General features: G+C 39.6%; 1 protein-coding gene across 6 annotated transcripts in view; it reads right to left on the reverse strand.

Annotated features, from left to right (window-relative positions):
* shroom3 (shroom family member 3) overlaps nucleotides 1–19,313 on the reverse strand; it is a 442,567-nt gene that overhangs the window by 159,234 nt on the left and 264,020 nt on the right. Inside the window, exon 1 of one of the 6 annotated variants that reach the window (XM_043695314.1) lies at nucleotides 6,984–7,189. The exons of 4 other annotated variants lie outside the window; for them this stretch is intronic. In XM_043695314.1, coding sequence (XP_043551249.1) covers nucleotides 6,984–6,992 — 9 coding nt within the window. In that variant the 5' untranslated portion in view covers nucleotides 6,993–7,189. Of the gene's footprint in view, nucleotides 1–6,983; nucleotides 7,190–19,313 lie in introns of those variants that run through there. One more of the 6 variants, XM_043695349.1, reaches the window with a different exon arrangement.

Here is a 19,313-nt window from a genome sequence, read left to right on the forward strand (position 1 = left end):
GCCCAGCCTCAAAGATATAGAAAGACTGGGTACCGATAGCCAGCAAACAAAAATCTCTGTATACTGTGGCATGGTGTTCAAGTGGGATGTGCACAATGCTGTGGGGGGGGGGGGGGGGGGGGGTGGAAGAGGAGGCAGTATTGCTCTGGCTTTCCGATCAGAATACATTAAGCATTAAATTAAGCTTTCTTTCTTGTTAATGCATTACAGTGATGCTGAATGCTCCAGTCATCTGCTGTCTATTCTAAGTAACTTTGCTCAAAATGAACTCATTCCGGAGAGGCTGTTGCCATGAGGCGATATGGATAACAACAGATGGTAGTGAGCTTTGTTCAGGGGGATCTGCTCTGAAGTCCTCCACTCAAGCATGCCAGTAGCATTCTTCACATGCCTCAAGTCGAAGTTTCACTGCTGTGCACCCTGTTTCCAAGACAATTTACCCATATTGAACTACACCCTGGCCTCTTATTAAAGTACGATACAATTCTCCGGATGACACTTTATAGAAATTCCATCAACAAGAATTTGAACCTTGCTGTCTCCAATCCCTTGCCAAATGAAAAGCCTCACAAAGAATAACACACAACAGAATAGCATTTTCAAAAATGTATTTTCATAATTAAAGCTTGCCAATTTACTTTAGGAGACTAGGGTTTTGAAAGGATACTTCTTGGCCCATCAACTGAAACATTTATAACTGAATTCTTAAATTCAAAGGAGATATTATCGAGTTCAGTGAAGAATGCATTTAATGGCTTTCTATTTTTAACCTGAGTTGGTTTGGTTATACATTGACGGGGCCTACCTTTGCTGGGAAAAAAAAGTGTATAAATGACACACGTATTTATAAACATGCAAATTGGCCAGTGACATGCAGCAAGGAAGACATCTCATGAAATGCAAATCACCAGAGGTTATTAGCTGATTAGAACATTCCACCCTTAGCTTTGTGAAAATGGCATCTCACACTTAGCTTTCCTGAGAGTTTCAGGGGGTTGTTCTATTTGCGCATAAAATTGTCCAATCATCACAGGAAACAAACTTGCGTAATTAATTCTTCCTGACCTCTCCGCCCCCACTCCCTCTCCGGCCTATCACCCTCACCACCTTCCACCTATCGTATTCCCAGCGCCCCTCCCCCAAACTCCCTCCCCCCTAACCCTTTATCTCAGCCCGCTTGGCACACCAGCCTCATTCCTGAAGAAGGGCTTATGCCCGAAATGTCGATTCTCCTGTTCCTCGGATGCTGCCTGGCCTGCTGTGTTTTTCCAGCACGACATTTTTCAACTTGCGTAATTAATTGCATGTATTAGGGGTGACAGTGACTCAGCAGTGAGCACTGCTGCTTCACAGCGCCAATGACCCAATTTTGATTCCACCCTCAGGCAACAGTATGTGTGGTGTTTGCACATTTTCCCCCCCGTCCGCATGAGTTTCCTCCAGATGTTCTGGCTTCCACCTGCAGTCCAAAGAAGTGCAGGTTAGGTGAATTAGCCCTGTCAAATGCAGGGCTACAGGGATAGGGTAGTGGGGTGGGTCTGGGTGCGAAGCTCTTAGGAAGGTTTGTGTGGACTCAATGGGCCAAATGGCCAACTGTCAGGATTCTAGGGATCTATGTAATACCATTTTAACAAGGTTGTAATTGTTAATGACTGCTACTTAACCTCTCACCTAAAAGGAAACCATTATAAGTGTGAAATTCTGTTCCATTAGGCTTGAATTATTCAAGGAGATTTTAAAAATGATAAGTTTCAAATTTTTACAGTTTTTCTTTTTTTTTTCCAGTCTTAATCCATTGTTTTTTTCCTTATTTTCATTTCTCTTTCGGAGCCTAATTTGACATTGAACTCACACACTCTTATTCCCCCTCCTTCTCAACTCTTCCAGTTCATTTCCCAATCTTTTCACTGGGCTGACAGAACTTTTGTGGTGCAGTGGTAGTGTCCCTGCCTCTAGACCAGAACATCTGGGTTCAAGCACCAGCTGCTGCAGAGTTGCTTCATAATATGTCTGAATAGATTAATTAAAATAAACTCTGGACTTATACATCCTTAAATGTTTGGTTACAAATGAATGAATAAGGTTGGAAAAAGATGCCATAATTAGGTTTAGGGATGATGGAAAGACATAACTCACTTTGCCTCTCATTTGTGACTTTGATAAGGGCGGCATGGTGGCTCAGTGGTTAGCACTGCTGCCTCAGCACCAGGTCCCAGGTTCGATTCCAGCATCAGGTGACTGTCTGTGTGGAGTTTGCACATTCTCCCCGTGTCTGCGTGGGTTGCCTCCGGGTGCTCTAGTTTCCTCCCACAATCCAAAGATGTGCAGGTTAGGTGAATTAGACATGCTAAATTGCCCATAGTGTTAGGTGCATTAGTCAGAGTGAAATGGGTCTGGGTGGGTTACTCTTCGGAGGGTTGGTGTGGACGTGTTGGGCCGAAGGGCCTGTTTCCACACTGTAGGGAATCAAATCTAATCTAATCTACTGCAGGAGTAGAATCCTGATAGAGAGACTCCATTGTGGGATGGATGAGCAGAGATTTTGGAGGTAATATCCTGATCAAAGCCTTCAGAGCAAAGCAATTGAAAAACTGGCATTAGTTTGAAAGAAGAGAAGGATTAATGGGTGCTTTTTCCAGGAGTGATGATACCAGATTTCAAATAGAGAGGGAAAACACTCTAACAGGGAAAAATGGTAACAATAAAAAGTAACTCCTGAACCAGAAAGGGAACTTGGTCCAAATTCTCTGCAAAATTTGTTGTTATGTACATCCAATTGTTCAACCTATGGTAGTTTTTAATGATTTTGCATGTCTGGTCATGATCTGTATTTAATACAGAAGAGGTTTCTATGCTACTTTCCAGCCTACACAGCCATGCACTCTCACAAGTACTTTTAACAGAACCTGATGGTTAATAGTTCAATGGGGTGAGGTTCAAGAAAGCTGGATCTGGCTCTCACAAAGTTGAACTTGGGGAGGACATGGAGGTCGACAACAGAGGGCTAGAGAAAATCCAAGTTCTGTGTTAGGATATGGTGAGAAGAGGGTGCTTGGATGAAGAATAGCATGCAGGGATAGGGGATGGAAGGACAGTGACAGTGGCAGTTGACAGGGTAGTCTCAATTTAGGAATAAAGTAGCACATGGACACCTAGCATGAGCTGTTGGTGGTGAGGCTGGAGTAGGCAAAATGTTGGGCAGTAGAGGAACGCTAACAGGGCTATACTGGCATTCTGGAATGATCCTCGAATACTGGGCAAATTTGGCAAATGAGATTGTGTTGTGTGTGTGTTTCCGGCAGTGGGTGACTAAACCAGTTGTCCATCATATTCAGTCACATCTACGTTCCTGAAGGTCATGCCAGGGCATCAGTCAATCATGCTCTCATTGGGGACTAGTGCAAAGGTGGGGGTGAGAGTGTGATCAAACAAATCAGTAGCTGCAGAAATGTTACAGTAAAAAGGTATGAAAGGTTAGATAGTGGGGATTTCAAAAAGGTGGATATAAATGAATTGACAGAAATTATTTTTCTCCCAGGGTGGGGCACAGATGAAGGTGAATTTGGGGGAAGATGTGGATGTGAGTGGATAATGATACAAGGAAGTGATAAGAAATGGCTTCAGCAGAGAGCAACACATTAGGAGTAGCAAGACCATGTGAAATGAGAAGGTAAGTGGTGTGGTTGTGAATGAGGGGAGAAGAGATGATATGGTGAGAGGGATTAAAGGAGGACAGGAAGGCAGCAAACTCTGTGCAGGGGACATTTGAATTGAAATGGATGGTGAAATCACTGGAAATTCTTTGGGAAATACAGATACAGGATTGTTTCAACTGATGCAATTAATTTTACACTGGTCTAACTCATTCCTCTATTTTGTAAACAAAGATCAGTTTTCCATTGCCATAAATTGTCCCAGGTTAGAAAATGTTCAAATGGAGACTTCTAACATCTATAGGCCACTCTAGGATTTACATCGACTATTGTCACACAACAATTGATGTCCAGTGTAGACTGAAGGCCCATGATTCCCACTGCTAAAATCACTTTTATTTACCTTTGCTTTCTTGGCATGATTTTCTTTTCTCAATTCAAATTTACTTGACTTTGCTTTTTCATGTTCTGACAATTTGCTTTGCAAATTATGATGGAGATAAAATGGGTGAGGGCGAGTCTAAGTAACAGCAGACACCTTTTGTAAGTTGCCATCGGGGAGCAACCTCATAGGAATTCTGTTGATGGACTTATTAACATCTGAGACTTCACTGGACCTCGGAGACCTTCCTTAAAGACAAAGTTGAATTTCCAATTTTAACTGCCAGTCCCAACACTAGTGTGCTTGTGATTGTTTGCATTGTTAAAATTACAATAAAGTTACATTGCAGTTCTGTTGCTGAACATTTTGCTTTTGGAAATAATAAATAGTTGAGAAACTGCTATTTGAATAGTGGCGACAGCGTTAACTACAAAGCAGTAAGCACAGTTACAGAGGACGTCAAAAACCAAATCCTCAATATAATAACATCATTTCTAAAATTACTCAAAATTAAGACTGCATGCAGTACAAAGAAACGACAAGTCTTGTACTATTTTCATTCTATTTCTGTGTTTATAACTTTTGAAAATTGTAGGCCCTGGAAAGAACCTCAAGAGAGGGTAACTCAACCCATTTCATCTGACTGAGTCCATACACTGAAACATTAGATTAAAAACTGAAATAACTGTGCACCTGTCGACTTAAATCACAAAGTCTTCCATGCTGAATGATGGACATTGTTTTTTGCTGGATTAAAGTAGGACATTAATCCACCAGGTCAAGTCATCACAGATTTTTTGTCAGGGGAATGAGGAGTGAATTATAAAACTGTATTAATCTTTAATACAGAATATTGCTACACATATAAATCACTGGTTAAGCCTCAGCAGGACCCATGAGTCAAAAGGAAAAGGAAGGATATCTAGGCCTTGAAAAGGCTGAAGAGGTCACTTACTAAAATGATACCAAGGAATACAGGTTTCAAATGAAAACCAAAAGAACTGCAGATGCTGTAAATCAGAAACAAAATCAGAAGTTGATGGAAAAGCTCCCCTAGGCTGGCAGCATCCGTGAACAGAAATCAGAGTTAACATTTTGAGTCCTGTGACTGCTCCTCAGAACAGAAATTAGAGGTTTCACTTTGTTTTGAGACCAGGAAAGATAGCAAAGAGAAATTACTTGCACTGGCAGAAGGGTTGAGAAGCAAAGAACACAGTTAAAGACAAAGTGCAGCTAGTTGGGTGGGCAGTAGCTGGGAGGATTGGTGGAGGGGAAGATGAGACTATTATTTTATTTAATTAGTCACTATGATTTGGAATGTGCTGGAAGTAGATTCAAAGGAAATTTGGATATTCACCTGATCACAAGAAGATAGTGAATAAGAACCACAATAGGCTATGTAAGCCTGCACTATTTGTCAACAAGATCATAACTGGTATTCTACTTCAACTTGCCACCTTCCCAGACTACCCCATGTTTTCATTGTCCCAATGGGTGTCCGCACCGAGGTCCCGATGAGCCCTTTCAGGGGTGGGATTAGTTCCTTGCACTCACAGGTAAGTAGCTGACACCAACTCTTCCCCACACTCCCCATAACCAGACTGAAAGTGGCCAAGGTGTGAACATGACAACAAACTGGCAAGTTGGTAACAGTGGAATCGTGTGGACTCAACTGCCACGACAGCTGTTCCAAAATCCAGGCCAATACACAGGTTCCCTAACTGGGGAAATATTTTCTCAGTGTCTAACCTGTCAAGACTCTGAACAATGTTATACATTACAATTAGATCAACTCACATTCATCTAAACTCCAGGGAATACAAGGCAATTCAAATCAGCCTCATGTTTGGAAGGAATGCAATGAACTTCTGTTGCACTCTCTGTAGGGCAAGCACATCTTTCCTTGGGTTTGGGGCCCTAAACTGTGTGCACAGTTCCTCCTGTGGCCTCATCAACACCCTGAATAATTGTCGTAGTACTTCTTCATTGCTCTATGTCAACCACTTTGCAACTAAAGCTAACACATCATTTCCCTTCCAAACTGCTTGCTATATCGACATACTACACTTCTGTGCTTCATGTCCAAGCTTCATTTTGGTGCAGACATTTCTCAATCTCACACCATTCTTAAAAAAAACTTTTTTTTTTATTTTCATACAAAATGGATAATTTCACACTTTGCCACATTGTGCTCCATCTATCATATTCTTACCCACTCACCAAACTTGTCTATATCACTTTGCAAGTTCAGTGTGTGCTCTTACACTCTCAATCGAAAAAGATAACATTTGCATGGCTTTGGGGATAAAGCAAGGCACTGGGACTAATTTGATACATCTTCCAAAAGTAGAGGGTCAATGGTCCGAATGACCTCATTCTGTGCTACACAATTCTAACACTAAGTATTAAAAAGTTTCCCAATCATCGTAAGGGTTTCTAACTATACCTGCCATGACGTGTAAATAAGATATTTTGTTTCTCCTGCAATTGCAGCCTGAAGAATTTGTTGGTCACTTTCTGATCTTTTGGGGAAAGTACATACAAAGCCTGGCTAAGAATGGCATGAAACATTCGCGGGGTCACTCCAGCCTGTTCCCATGTACCTAGAAACAGGAGAGCCAGTACTTTCAATACATCTATATGGGATTGCATGCACTTTCTTTCCAACTACAAATAATGAGTCAATGGCAGAGGAAATAGAAAACAAATCACCTTATAATAAAAAATATGATTTCACTTTAGAGCGCTAAATAATTTCTTGTGAATAAAGCTGCTCCAAGAGAAAGTAATTTTCATAAATATATAAAAATGTTGGACAGTACACGCAAGATAAAATAGTGGTTTGATATAAATAATCAGACTAAATCTAATGCCAAACAGTGAACTGGTCAGTGCTCCTCCTGAGTATTTGTTGCAGAAAATGAAAAAATGCAGAGTTGATTACATACCTCAGGCATGGCACACAAGTCAGCGAGTAAACACAGGGAGGTATATGTCTTCCATGTCAACCAGTACCACAGGCTTCCCAGCAATGATTAACCGACAAAGGAGTTTAAGAGCCGACATTAAGAGCCTACATTTCAACACGAGAAAGGCTTCCCTAAAGTAAGCAAGACACAAGTGATCTCAATGAGGACACCTTGCAGAAGGAAGTGTCGTACAGACAAATAGAATGGTGGATCAAATTACTTTCCTCCTGCAAACCAATCAAAACCAACTTAACCTGAAACTATGAAGTCAGCGTGCTCTGATATACAGACTGCCAGTTTCTGTGTGAAAGAAAATAACACCTGACATTCAGGAAATTTAGCAAAACACCCACACACTGCCAAAATAAAGTAATTATGTTGTGATTTCAGGCTGTTTAAGGAAAAGGTCTAATCTAAAATCATGACTTGGGAAAAAAAACACCAAAGCCTTTTTAAAGCTTTCTTTCCATTGCAGTAAGACTCCTCCCTTTCCCACACATGAACTTCGAAGCACTACCTGTTCCTTTCTTCCGCTGGCATGTGTAACTAAGGGAGATGCAGTGGGAGTAACTTAGCGGTCAGCACAGAAATGTGACAAATATTCACCAATTAACATAGACATGACACAGGAATATTTTGGAAGCTGAACTCAGCAGTTGTATCTTATGACCAACAGTCACATCTCTGCTCAAATAATTGTTTTTCAGACACTGCCTTTCTCTAGTTAAAAACAAAATCACATACTTAACAGCCACACAAACTGTACTTCACGTATCATAAACTATACTTTGAATATAATAACCCGTGTTGCATCACCTGAAACAGTGGTAGAAGCAGATTGATTATTTATTTGATATTTATTTGGAAGGAGAGTTGCAGAACTATGTGGAAATAGCAGTACAGTAGCACCAATTGGACAGCTTTTTCAAAGGGCCAACACAGCACAATGGGCCAAATAGCCTTGTTGAGTGGTGTGATTCAATTCCAATAACCACTCAGTATGTTATAACTTCAACATCACTGGAGAGTGGAAAAGCAAGGCATGTGATGAGATGAATTTTAATTACTTTGTGAAATAAAAGGCTTTGGCAATAGGTCACTGAAATCAGTGGTAATGTCCCCAGTTTAGCAATGGTACAAAACAGCCATGGCCCCATCTCTCAAATGCCATCCAATGATCTCTGTCAGGTGGGCATATGGAGGGAGAATAGGCCTGGCTAGCATGCCTCTCAGAATCAAGGATTCTCATGAGGTGAAACGCTGAGTCCCACAGATGGTCATTGACTGTTTGAACAGAGGACAAGACTACCAGTGGAAATGTATGCCTGTTTCATCCACCACTTTCAGAAGAGAGGAAACGGAGAGACATCTATTTCTTAATTACAGAAAATGAAACTACATTTATCTACTCAAATGCAGCACTTAGTTGTGAAAACTCCTGGGATGAAATTTGATGTTTAGGACAGCTAATCGACCAATCTGTGCACCAAGAACCATTTCCCCATCAATCAATCATGTGAAAGCTCCATTCACGCTTAAAAAAAATCTCTAATCTGAGTTGCTTGGCCATGGGAACTTTGCAGACCTTCACAGTAATTCAATGGAAACTGAGAGAAGGAAAGAACAGCCCACAACGGGATGGATAAATGTGAACAATGTATCGAAGCAGATACAACTTTGGCTGAAATAATTAAAATAAAATATGAGCTGCACCCTTATTATGGATATAGTTGACGAATGGATTGCAAACAGGTACTTGGTAATTAGTTTGTCTCAGCATCTCTCAAAAGTAATCTAGTGTGTTCTACAGGGGCATCGTCAAGATTAATCACTTCTGAAGAGTGAGAAAGGTCCTCATGCTTATACCGATACTGTACAAGTTAGGACTCTGTCTTATTTCATTTTAAGAACCATTACACAAATACTCTCAAGACATTTTAATCCTTTGCTAAAAGTAAATCAAAATCTTTTGAAAATCCTACATAAAGACTTGTCGAAGGGATTTTAAAATACATTGTAATTGATGGAACTAAAAGAACATTAAAATAATTTTTAAACTCTTTTTCTAAGATGGCTCCAAAGGGGAAGGAGGAAACTGGCCCTAACAAAACTGAGCATAAAACAAAGGCCTTGAAAGCACATTAGACCATTTTGAAGCGAGTTAATAGTCACAGACAGAAGGAAATTATGACAATACCTACCTTCAGGAGACCAAAGACACACAGACTGAGAAGGTAACCCATGTATTTCAGAAAGAGTGCTCCCAGGAGGAACAAATTATACTATTGTTATATATCGTCTGATCACTCGTCTGCTATGAAGAAAACGGAGGACAAAAATACTTTGGTTTTCATTGCTGAAATCAAGGCCAACAAAAACCAACACAAACAGGCTGCAAAGAAATTAATGACATAGCTAAAGTCAACACTCTTATCAGGCCTGATGGTGAAACGGAAGCATATACCCAACTGGGCCTACCGAGATCATGATGTCAATGAGATCAACATCATCTAAACTGGCTTCACAAGGAACCATATAAATATGTCAATAAAATTTTAAACAATGAAAAAAAGAGTTGCCCACACATTCAAGCATTGGCTATTCAAAAATTGAATCCAAGTTATTGTGTGTTTTCTTCTTATTGGTAATACTGACTTTGTATAAAGACTATATCTGATGCATAAATAATGCAATATTTTCTCAAGTATTATAATATGTTAGTGTCAAAAGCAGCTTTTGTAAAGGCCAAATAAAATTGAGTACCATGGTTGCTGGGAGATCTGAAATAAAAACGTGAAGAAACTCAGCAGTTCTGGTGGTATCTGTAGAGTTCTGAAGAGGAGTAATATTTGACTTGAAAAGTCTCTTTTCTATATCATTAATTAATTGTGAATGCTAACAGTTTGTGCCAATTTTAATGATGGATTTGGCTAAATATTTTGAATGCATGAATACACATCAGTTTTCCTTCTATATTTTTAACTATAAAGGCATTTGGCACAATCCTTTGGTTATTGGACTAACAAAATCTCCTGCTGGGTACAGGCAAGCCACTATATCATAATGAGCACAAAAACATTTTCTTTTCCCTCCTCTTAACTCCCATTTGTAAAGTCATCAGCAGATTTCATTGTCAGCAACAATCTGAAAGCAATTACGTCAGGGTTTCTTGGGACAATTCGTCTATTCATTGCTACCTGGGCCCTTTGAGAAAGCACCTCTGCTTTCATCAGGTGTTTCCTGCTGTTGAATGGGATTCCTGTGTCAAAACTTGCTTCCTGATCTGGGAGTGAAATTGAAGAACGCCTTCTCCCCTCAGAGTCTGTCAGTTTTACTTCCATCAAAGGACACAAGTAGAATATTTCTAGTGTTAAATAGCAGGTACAGAAGGATGTAGTAATTACACAGGTCATTATATAGATTTTATCTTTCAGATGAATCCCAAAAGAAGGACCAGGTGCGAGCAAGGGCCTTCTGTTGTGGATACAAAATTCATTCATGGAGTACCCGTTTTATAAAACACCAAAAAGAAATGAGAAAACAATGTAGTACACTGAATATCTGAAATTAAAACCAAAACTGCTGGAAATATTCAGGTCGCTGAGCAACAGAAATTTGTAGATTCTGAGCAGTTTGAGCAAAGAGTTTCTTGATAAGTGTGAAATATTGCCTATTTACAATATGCAATCACAGTAAAACTGGGCAGAGTCAACACGGTCTTAAATCATGTTGGACAAACGCATTGATTTTTGAGTATGTAACTGATACAGGAGAATCCATGGATGTAATCTATGTGGATTTTTGGAAGACATTCTAAAAGTGTCAAGAAAGAGATTGTTACACAAAGTAACAGGGGATTGGAGTTTTAAAAAAAGGATTGGTTTAACAAACCAAACTCAAAACAGAAATAAACAGGTAATTTTGGGTGCAGCAGGGTGTAAGGACTAGACTGTCGCAAAGATCATTGTGTAGGCCTTTGCCATTTATAATTTATATCTATGATTTAACTAAAGAGATTGAGTCTACTTAAGTTTGCTGATGATATGTAGCTAGATGGGAAAATAGGCATTGGGTTGAATGCCAAGAGGCTATAAGACGGATTAGGTAATGGGTTTAAGTGGGTTGGCTAATGAAGTACAATACAATTGAGGGAGAAATGATTCAAAGACTGAGAGACTAGGAAATATTGGTATGCCAAGAGATTTGTTGCTCCATGCACATAAAAAGCAGAAGGTAAACATGCAGGAATAGCAGGCAATGAGGAACACAAATGGTATATTCACATTTACTGCAAGGATGCTCCAGTATAAAAGTAATGAAGCTTTGCTGAAATTTTTATCAAGTTCGTTGAGTGTACACTTGGACTGTTCGATACAGTGCTGGATACCTTACCAAAAGAGTGATATTTTACCGATGGGATTATGACAAAAAAAAAAATCCAGGTTTGAAAGGGCTCTTCTGGGAAAGACTGGGTCTATATTCTCAGGAGTTCAGAAGACCTGCAACATGATCTCATTAAACATGATTCTCAAAGGCTTTGTCAGGCCAGATGTTAAGAGGTTGTTGGAGAATCTAAAACTTGGAGGGGCCATTTCAGATTGAAAGAAGTAGAAATGTTTTTCATTCAGAGAATGTGGATCCTTAGAATCAACTTGCCCAGAAGCCTGTGGATGCTGCGGTAATGAATGATAAGACTTCGACAAATAGAATTTGGGAACAAAGGAAATCAAATTATATGGGAAATGGTGAGAAAGTGATGCTGAGATCATTCCAATACTTATCTGTGAATTGCTGTTACAAAATATAGTTTAGCTGGTTGTTATCATGTTATTATTTGTGGGAGCTTGCTGGATGCAACTTGACTGCTGCATTACTGACACTACTGTGGTGACTACACTTCCAAAGTACTTCATCAGTTGTAGAGCATATCAAAACCAAAGGTCAAAACAAGTGTGACATAAAATCAAGTTGTTTTATAAAAAATTACATGTTTCATAGAAACTCCTCAGGATTTTCAAGTGACCACTGTGTAGCTGATTTCAAGATTAAAAATATACTCCAAATATTTTTAACATTCCATTTTTTCAAAGCATATAGTTTCAAAGAGGAACCTGAATGCGGCAACATATTCATCTCTCACATAAACAACTCTCCCAATCTATCTTAGGAGGTTTGTTTTAATCATTTCAGATCTCTATCCCTATTCTTTAATGTTCAAACCACAAAATCATGTCGTCAATATTTGTCCCAATTTTTACTTCTTTAATATCATGTAACTTTATTTGTCTCAGCTCATCGGCTGCTGAAATTCTCATTTAGGCCTTTGGTAAATTTGACTGTTTTATTGCGTTCCTGGATGTTCTCCCACATTCTACCCTCTGCAAACTTTAGATCATCTAAAACTCTGCTGCCCATATTCCTGACTGCAACTAATCCTGTTCATTATCACCTGACATTCACTGCTTGACATTGGCTCCAGGTCAAGCAATGTTGTGATTTAAAAATTCTCATTTTTATTTCAAATCCCTACATGGCTTCACCCTGCCCTGTCTCTGTAATCTCTTTCAGACTCATCCCCTCCAAGATGTCTACACTCATCTACTTGGGGTTTTTTCGCATTGCTCATTTTAATCACCCCATCATTGGTGGTTGAGTCTTCAGTTGCCTCTTCCATAAACTCTGAAATGCCCTCCTCAATGTCTCCACCACTCCACTGTTTCCTCTTTAGAATATTCCTATGTCTTTGAACAAACTTTCAGTCATCTGTCCCATCTTCTTGTGCGGCTTGCTTTTCTTTTATAATGTACTTGGGACATTTTCTACATTAAAGGCATCTCATAATTAAGCTTTTTACTGCCATACCGAAAACTCAGACACACCTTTGAGCAGGACTTGGAGAGTCCAAGCACTTTAGAAAGGCAAAGATAGGTTGAGGGACTTGGTCAGAGAGAGTGCAAGAGAAAGAGAAGGACATGCATTGAAGGGACATCATCTTTTAGTGTACTTTTGTTGGTCACTTCAATAGTTACCTTGGCAGAAACTTGACTAAGTGGTGTGGCATTCCTGTACTTTGCTGGGTGCATCATCACCCAGAAATTACAAACTAGGGAGAAGTCAAATTACTTTAGAAAAAAAATTCCTAGCACCTTATAACATAAGATAGACAAGCAGGAGGCTGGAAGGACACGAGGCCAGGCAGCATCAGGAGTTGGAGAAGTCAACATTTCAGGTGTAACCTTTCTTCATATAAGCAAATAAGCTATAAAAGCACAACACATAGATAAGTGTAAGACTGAATATTTAAAGGCCTTTATAGTCAGGAACATTTTTAATAGCTTTGTTACTTTGGGTCTTAGTGATAATGGATCAGATACAGTTTATTTCTATAACATGATTATAAATCCATGCACTTTTCCAAGCATTACATTTAATGACATACACTATGAATACAAAGATTTCTGTAAAATGAAGAAGCAATATGGTATATGACGTGTGCGAGGCAGTGTCATTCGGTTTTCGGAAAGTAGAGCAGGATATAAGATTACATTTTATCAGCATTTTTATTTACATAAATGAAACAAGTTACTTTTTAAAAAGCTTTATATCCGGTCATATAGTGCACAAGCATCTGTCCAATGATTGAAGGTGGAATGCACATATACCAAGAAAATTAAATTCTCATGCCAATTAACTTAACACAGAAAACAAACATGACTGAGTTTCATCTTCTATTTCATCACAGTAATAATTTTGTACAAAGACGATATAATTTCACTAAAGTGAACATTCATCAAATTTCATGAGAAATCTATGCAAAGGCAAAACATTCAGACAATTCTCGATCACTGACTTCTGGGCATGAACAGAATAGTTCCTTTCTAAGTGAGACTTATGTCTTTCCACCACAGTCTATTTTCTCCCTTATTACTGTGCATATGAAGCACCAATCTGGTGTTCTGTTCAACATTCCTCTGTAATAATAATTGGAAACTGCAACTGACAGCTTATGAACAGCCAGAGGTCTTTCAGTAACTTATGCCTAATTTTAAAAAAAAGGTCTATTTTCTGCTCATGTATTCTGACATTGTTGATTACTGCTGGGATGTACACATCAAATCTCTTCCAGTATCTTGCTAAAGTGACAGTCTTCACGTTACTTCAGCTATTGAATGACAAAAAGCTCAGAAGCTAGGAAAATATCAATCTTATGTACATCAAACTTCAACCAGTCAATATCCTTGATGGAGGGGAGTCACTAAAAAAGCATGTGACATGGACAATTCTACCCATCCCCACAGCCAAAGGGCATGAGTCCATTAAGGTGCTTCCACCATACTTAGATTAGATTAGATTACAGTGTGGAAACAGGCCCTTCGGCCCAACAAGTCCACACCGACCCGCCGAAGTGTAACTCACCCATATCCCTACATTTACCCCTTACCTAACACTACGGGCAATTTAGCACGGCCAATTCACCTGACCTGCACATCTTTGTGACTGTGGGAGGAAACCGGAGCACCCGGAGGAAACCCACGCAGACACGGGGAGAACGTGCAAACTCCACACAGTCAGTCGCCTGAGGCGGGAATTGAACCCGGGTCTCTGGCGCTGTGAGGCAGCAGTGCTAACCACTGTGCCACCGTGCCGCCCACTTGTTAGGATGAAGAGCTAAGATTAGATAGTGCAGTTATTTTACATCCTTACAATGAGACTGCAGATGTTTCACATGTGCATGAAAAATTGTCAGTAACTCTTCTAAAAATTTTAAGAAAAATTGCAGACATTATATCAGATTGTTGCATCATAAATATCCCATCATCATTCTTTTCTGCAGCCAGAGAAAGGGTTTATTTAAGCAATGCAACGTTATAAACCTTAAACAAAAGCAGCTTTTGGTTTCATTGGGTTCATAAGAACTCTGCGTACAGTTCCTCTAGTTTTAATTATACTGAACAGCACTACTTTTTTGATAAACTTTCATTACCACTATGTTTGAATTTAGCTGTGGCACTTGGAAACAGTTTGTTCTTAGCTCAATTCCTTCAGGATTAATCCACTCATGAAAATTCAATGCTGGAGGTTGTTATTTCTAAATGAAAAGACGACAAGGAATAATAGCTTAAGTTAATAAGGCCATAAAGACACAGGAGCAGGAGTAGGCCATTCAATCCATCGAGTCTGTTCTAAAATTTAATGAGACCATGATGATCTGATAATTCCCCACTCTACATTCCTGCTTTTTTGCCATAAGGCTTGATTGCCTTACTGTTTAAAAATCTGTTTATCTCAGCCTTGAAAACCTTCTGTGGTAAAGAGTCCTGCAGATTTACTACCCTCTGAAAAAATAAATTCCTCCTCATATCTGCCTGAAACTCTGACCCATTATTCTGAGATTATGCTATCTGGACCTAGTCTCTCTCATAAGGGGAAACAATACTTCTGTGTCTGCACTGTCAAGCCTCTAAGAAACTTGTATATTTCAGTAAGGTCACCTCTCATTGTCCTATTTTCCAATGAGTACAGGCCCAACCCCCTCAATGTCTCCTCATAATACAGTCCCTCTATAACAGGTATCAACCAAGTGATCACTCTTGGGATATCTCCATTGCCAGTATATCTTTCCTAAGATAAGGGGCCCAAAACTGTTCATAGTATTCCAGCTTTGGTCTGACTAGTGCCTTGTATAGTTTTAACAATACCTCCCTACTTTTATACTCCATTCCCTTTGAAGTAAAGGCCAACCTTGCATTTGCTTTCCCATCACCTGCTGAACTTAGACGCTAGCTTTTTGTGATTCATGGATGAGGACTCCCAAATCCCTGTGTTCTGGAATGGTCTATCTTTCATCATTTAAATAATATTCAACTTCTTTATTCTTCTTGCTAGAGTGCAAAACCTCACATTTCCCCAAACTACGTCTTTGCCAAATCACGTAATCCTCTGCAGACTCTGTCATCCTCATCACTTGCTTTCCTTCCTATTTTTGTGTTATCCACAAACTTAACTATAGTACATTAACTTTCCTCATTTTAATCATTCTTAGATATTCAAAATAAACACAGCCCCAGCACTACTCACAACTAGTTACAGATTGCAATTCTGTAATGACACAGGTGTCTGACTTTTATGAGCTGGCCAATCCTTTATTCAAACTAACATATACCTTCAATACCATGGACTCATAAAACAGCCTTAATAAATAGTCAAATATGTGGTACTTTATCAAAATGCCTTCTGAAAATCCAAATGTATTACATCCAATGCTTCCCATTTATCTGCCCCAGTTGTTGTTCTCTCCAAGAATAATATAATAATCATATTAATTCATTGGTCTGTAAATTTCAACATGTTGAAAGGTGCTTTGGTTCTTCCCATTGCAATCATTTCCTTTTAAAAGGACTTTGCCTCCACTGTGACAATAAGTGTATTCCATAAACAATCACTCTGCAGTGTTAGCCTTGGTTCATTGGCAGCACTTTCACATCTGAGCTAGAAGAATGCAGTTCAAACTCTACTTTTGGTGTTCAAATACATAACATTTTGAAAGTAAATGTTTTAAAACTAATTTCACAAATGAGTATGTCTTGCTAGCAAACGCTATTAAAACTATTTCTGTAAGTTATTCAAGAAACGACGCGAGAGAAGTTACTGCTTCATTTTACATACCTCAAATGAGAAACAGTTCCACTTTCAATCAATTTTGTGTTCTTGGAACAATTGTAATAGGTGGCAAAGATTACTTGCTGAAAGGCCAGTATACTGGTACACTGGCTGAAATCCAGCTACGTCAAGCTGTCCACTAACATCGTCTCTCTGGAATGTGGATTAGTAGTTCCTCTTTGCCAGTTCACCAAGAGACTGACAACATGATGCAAGCATCAAACTATCTTTTGAAATTTCTGCACTCAATTAAAATCACTAAATGTTATATGCGACACAATTACTGAATTGTTCTTTCTGATGCAAAGGAGAACATTCTTAACCCTTGGTAAGTAAAATAGAGCTTGCTTTCAACTATAATTTTATTCATAATTTCATTTCACAGAATATGACTGGTAGACGACTTCATTACTGCTGGCTCCTTCTGTCACAAAAACAAATTGAGCAATTCTAACTTGTGCAAAAGGTTTGGGGGCATGCAGGGTAGGAAATAGCAGAAATTTGGTCATGATCCCAATGTGATCTTACCATCTTACCTCTACCACCACCCCATTTGCCTGGTGGTGGGCTATGAGTACAGTGGAGAATTCCTCTGGCCAATGCAAGACAATAGTCAACATTGATTCTGCACATGGATTCCATCAGGTGAATTGTCACAGGCTGTGTCTGCAACCCAGCAGGTCAGAGTGGGTGACCTGTTCTGCAACAAGAACATTCACTGTGAAAGTAATGAGCTGGGAAGGTTACACTCAGTTAAACTGAAGAGCTACAGACCAGGTAAAAGGTTGCTGTTTATAGCAATCCTTCTGTCAGGGATTGCTGATGCTACTTGAGAGGTAATTGCAAAGGTGTTCACCTGCCCAGCATTACCAACACCTGTCTGGTGCACTGCCCCAGTTGCCAGTCTTGTATTGGGAGAGGTTTATGCAGCACCATTGTCCTCTGCTGAAGGTCAAGGGCAGAATATCTATCACTTTCAAAATCTCCAGCAACACAAGCAGCAGTACCAGTTACCTTCTCCTCAAACACATTCCACTTCACAAATGGGATGGACTCCTGGATCCAATGGAAGGAGAGGAGACCCACAAAATGAGGTCTACAGTCAGAGGATGTGCTCTCCAAAAATGCCTCAGCATCATTGCCTCATGAGGTTGAGGCTAGTTGCTGTGAATATGCGCAGCTTCTTGGAATAAGACTTCCCTGATTAACACACATTGCCTGTCGCCAAAGGCATCTGCCACAATGGCCCACTGCCTGCCCCATCCAACGTTTCTACCGCTCACACACTCCTGCATGGAAAACAAATGGAGAAGATCAGGGTGGAGGGGTTGGGAGCGATGATTGCAGGTAATAGTTAGCGTGCAGAGAATGGAAAAGTACCATCTTTCAAATGGGATGATGGCTAAGAGAGTACAAAAAGATGAGGGGTGCATGTGAGTATCGATTGTTCTGGTGGGCTTGAGCACTGCCTGGAGGCACCGGGGGGTAAGTGTAGCTGAGAGGCATGTTATCCCGAGGAGAAGTGTGCAGGAGAATACTGGGGGAAGTCTTGGGATTGACACCTGAAAGTCATGGGCTCAGAAAGTCATAGGAATGGGGCAAATCATCTGGACAGTTTTCAATTCATATCTAGTCGCTGTTACCTTCTGCACTCTATCATTAGGCTTTCCTTCCAAATGAATATTTTTCTTAAATTCTTTTTATTTACTTTATAATCTCTCTTTGTAAGCCATATCATGGCAGTTGAACTAAGTGAAATAATAATACAGGCTTTCAACAACCAGACAGAATTTAATTGAAGGCTGCAGAGGTAGAAACTGGACGCTAATTACTGGGTCAATCTAAATAACTAAGAAAATACTCAATGTTTTGAAACTAATCTGCAGAATACTTTTGGATTGAAATTGTTTCCATTCATTTTACTAAAAACAGTTGCAGTACAAAGCAGGATTTCCTGTGTTATGCCTGTATGCATATCTTTTCTGTAAAATTATCAACAGGAGGGATTATGTCTACTTAAGAATCTCCTTATTGCTTTATTCCCCTGTGGATAAACAGATAAATTAACATCTTTCCATTCAAAACAACCATACGACAGTTAACTTAGCAAGTGTAAGCATTTTTTTCATCTTGATCCACACCTTCCCAACATAATGTGGCTCAGGGATGGACAGGACTGGCAGCTTAATGTTTCAGGATACAAATGCTATAGGAACGGCAGAAAGGGGGACAAGAGAGGAGGGGGAGGCGCATTTTTGCTAATGGATAGCATTACTGCTGTGCTTAGGGAGGATACTCCTGGGAATACATCCAGTGAAGTTATTTAGGTGGAACTGAGAAATAAGAAAGGGATGATCATCTTACTGGGATTATATTATGGACACCCTATAGTCAGCGGGAAATTGAGAGACAAACTTGTAAGGAGATCTCAGCTATCTGTAAGAATAATAGGGTGGTTATGGTAGGGGATTTTAACTTTCCAAACATAGACTGGGACTGCCAGATGGAGAGGAATTTGTTAAGCGTGTACAAGACAATTTTCTGATTCAGTATGTGGATGTACCTACTAGAGAAGGTGCAAAACTTGACCTACTCTTGGGAAATAAGGCAAGGCAGGTGACTGAGGTTCCTGTGGGGGAGCACTTTGGG

The sequence above is a fragment of the Chiloscyllium plagiosum genome, chromosome 1 (genome assembly GCF_004010195.1).
Source record: "Chiloscyllium plagiosum isolate BGI_BamShark_2017 chromosome 1, ASM401019v2, whole genome shotgun sequence".
Lineage (NCBI taxonomy): Eukaryota > Metazoa > Chordata > Chondrichthyes > Orectolobiformes > Hemiscylliidae > Chiloscyllium > Chiloscyllium plagiosum.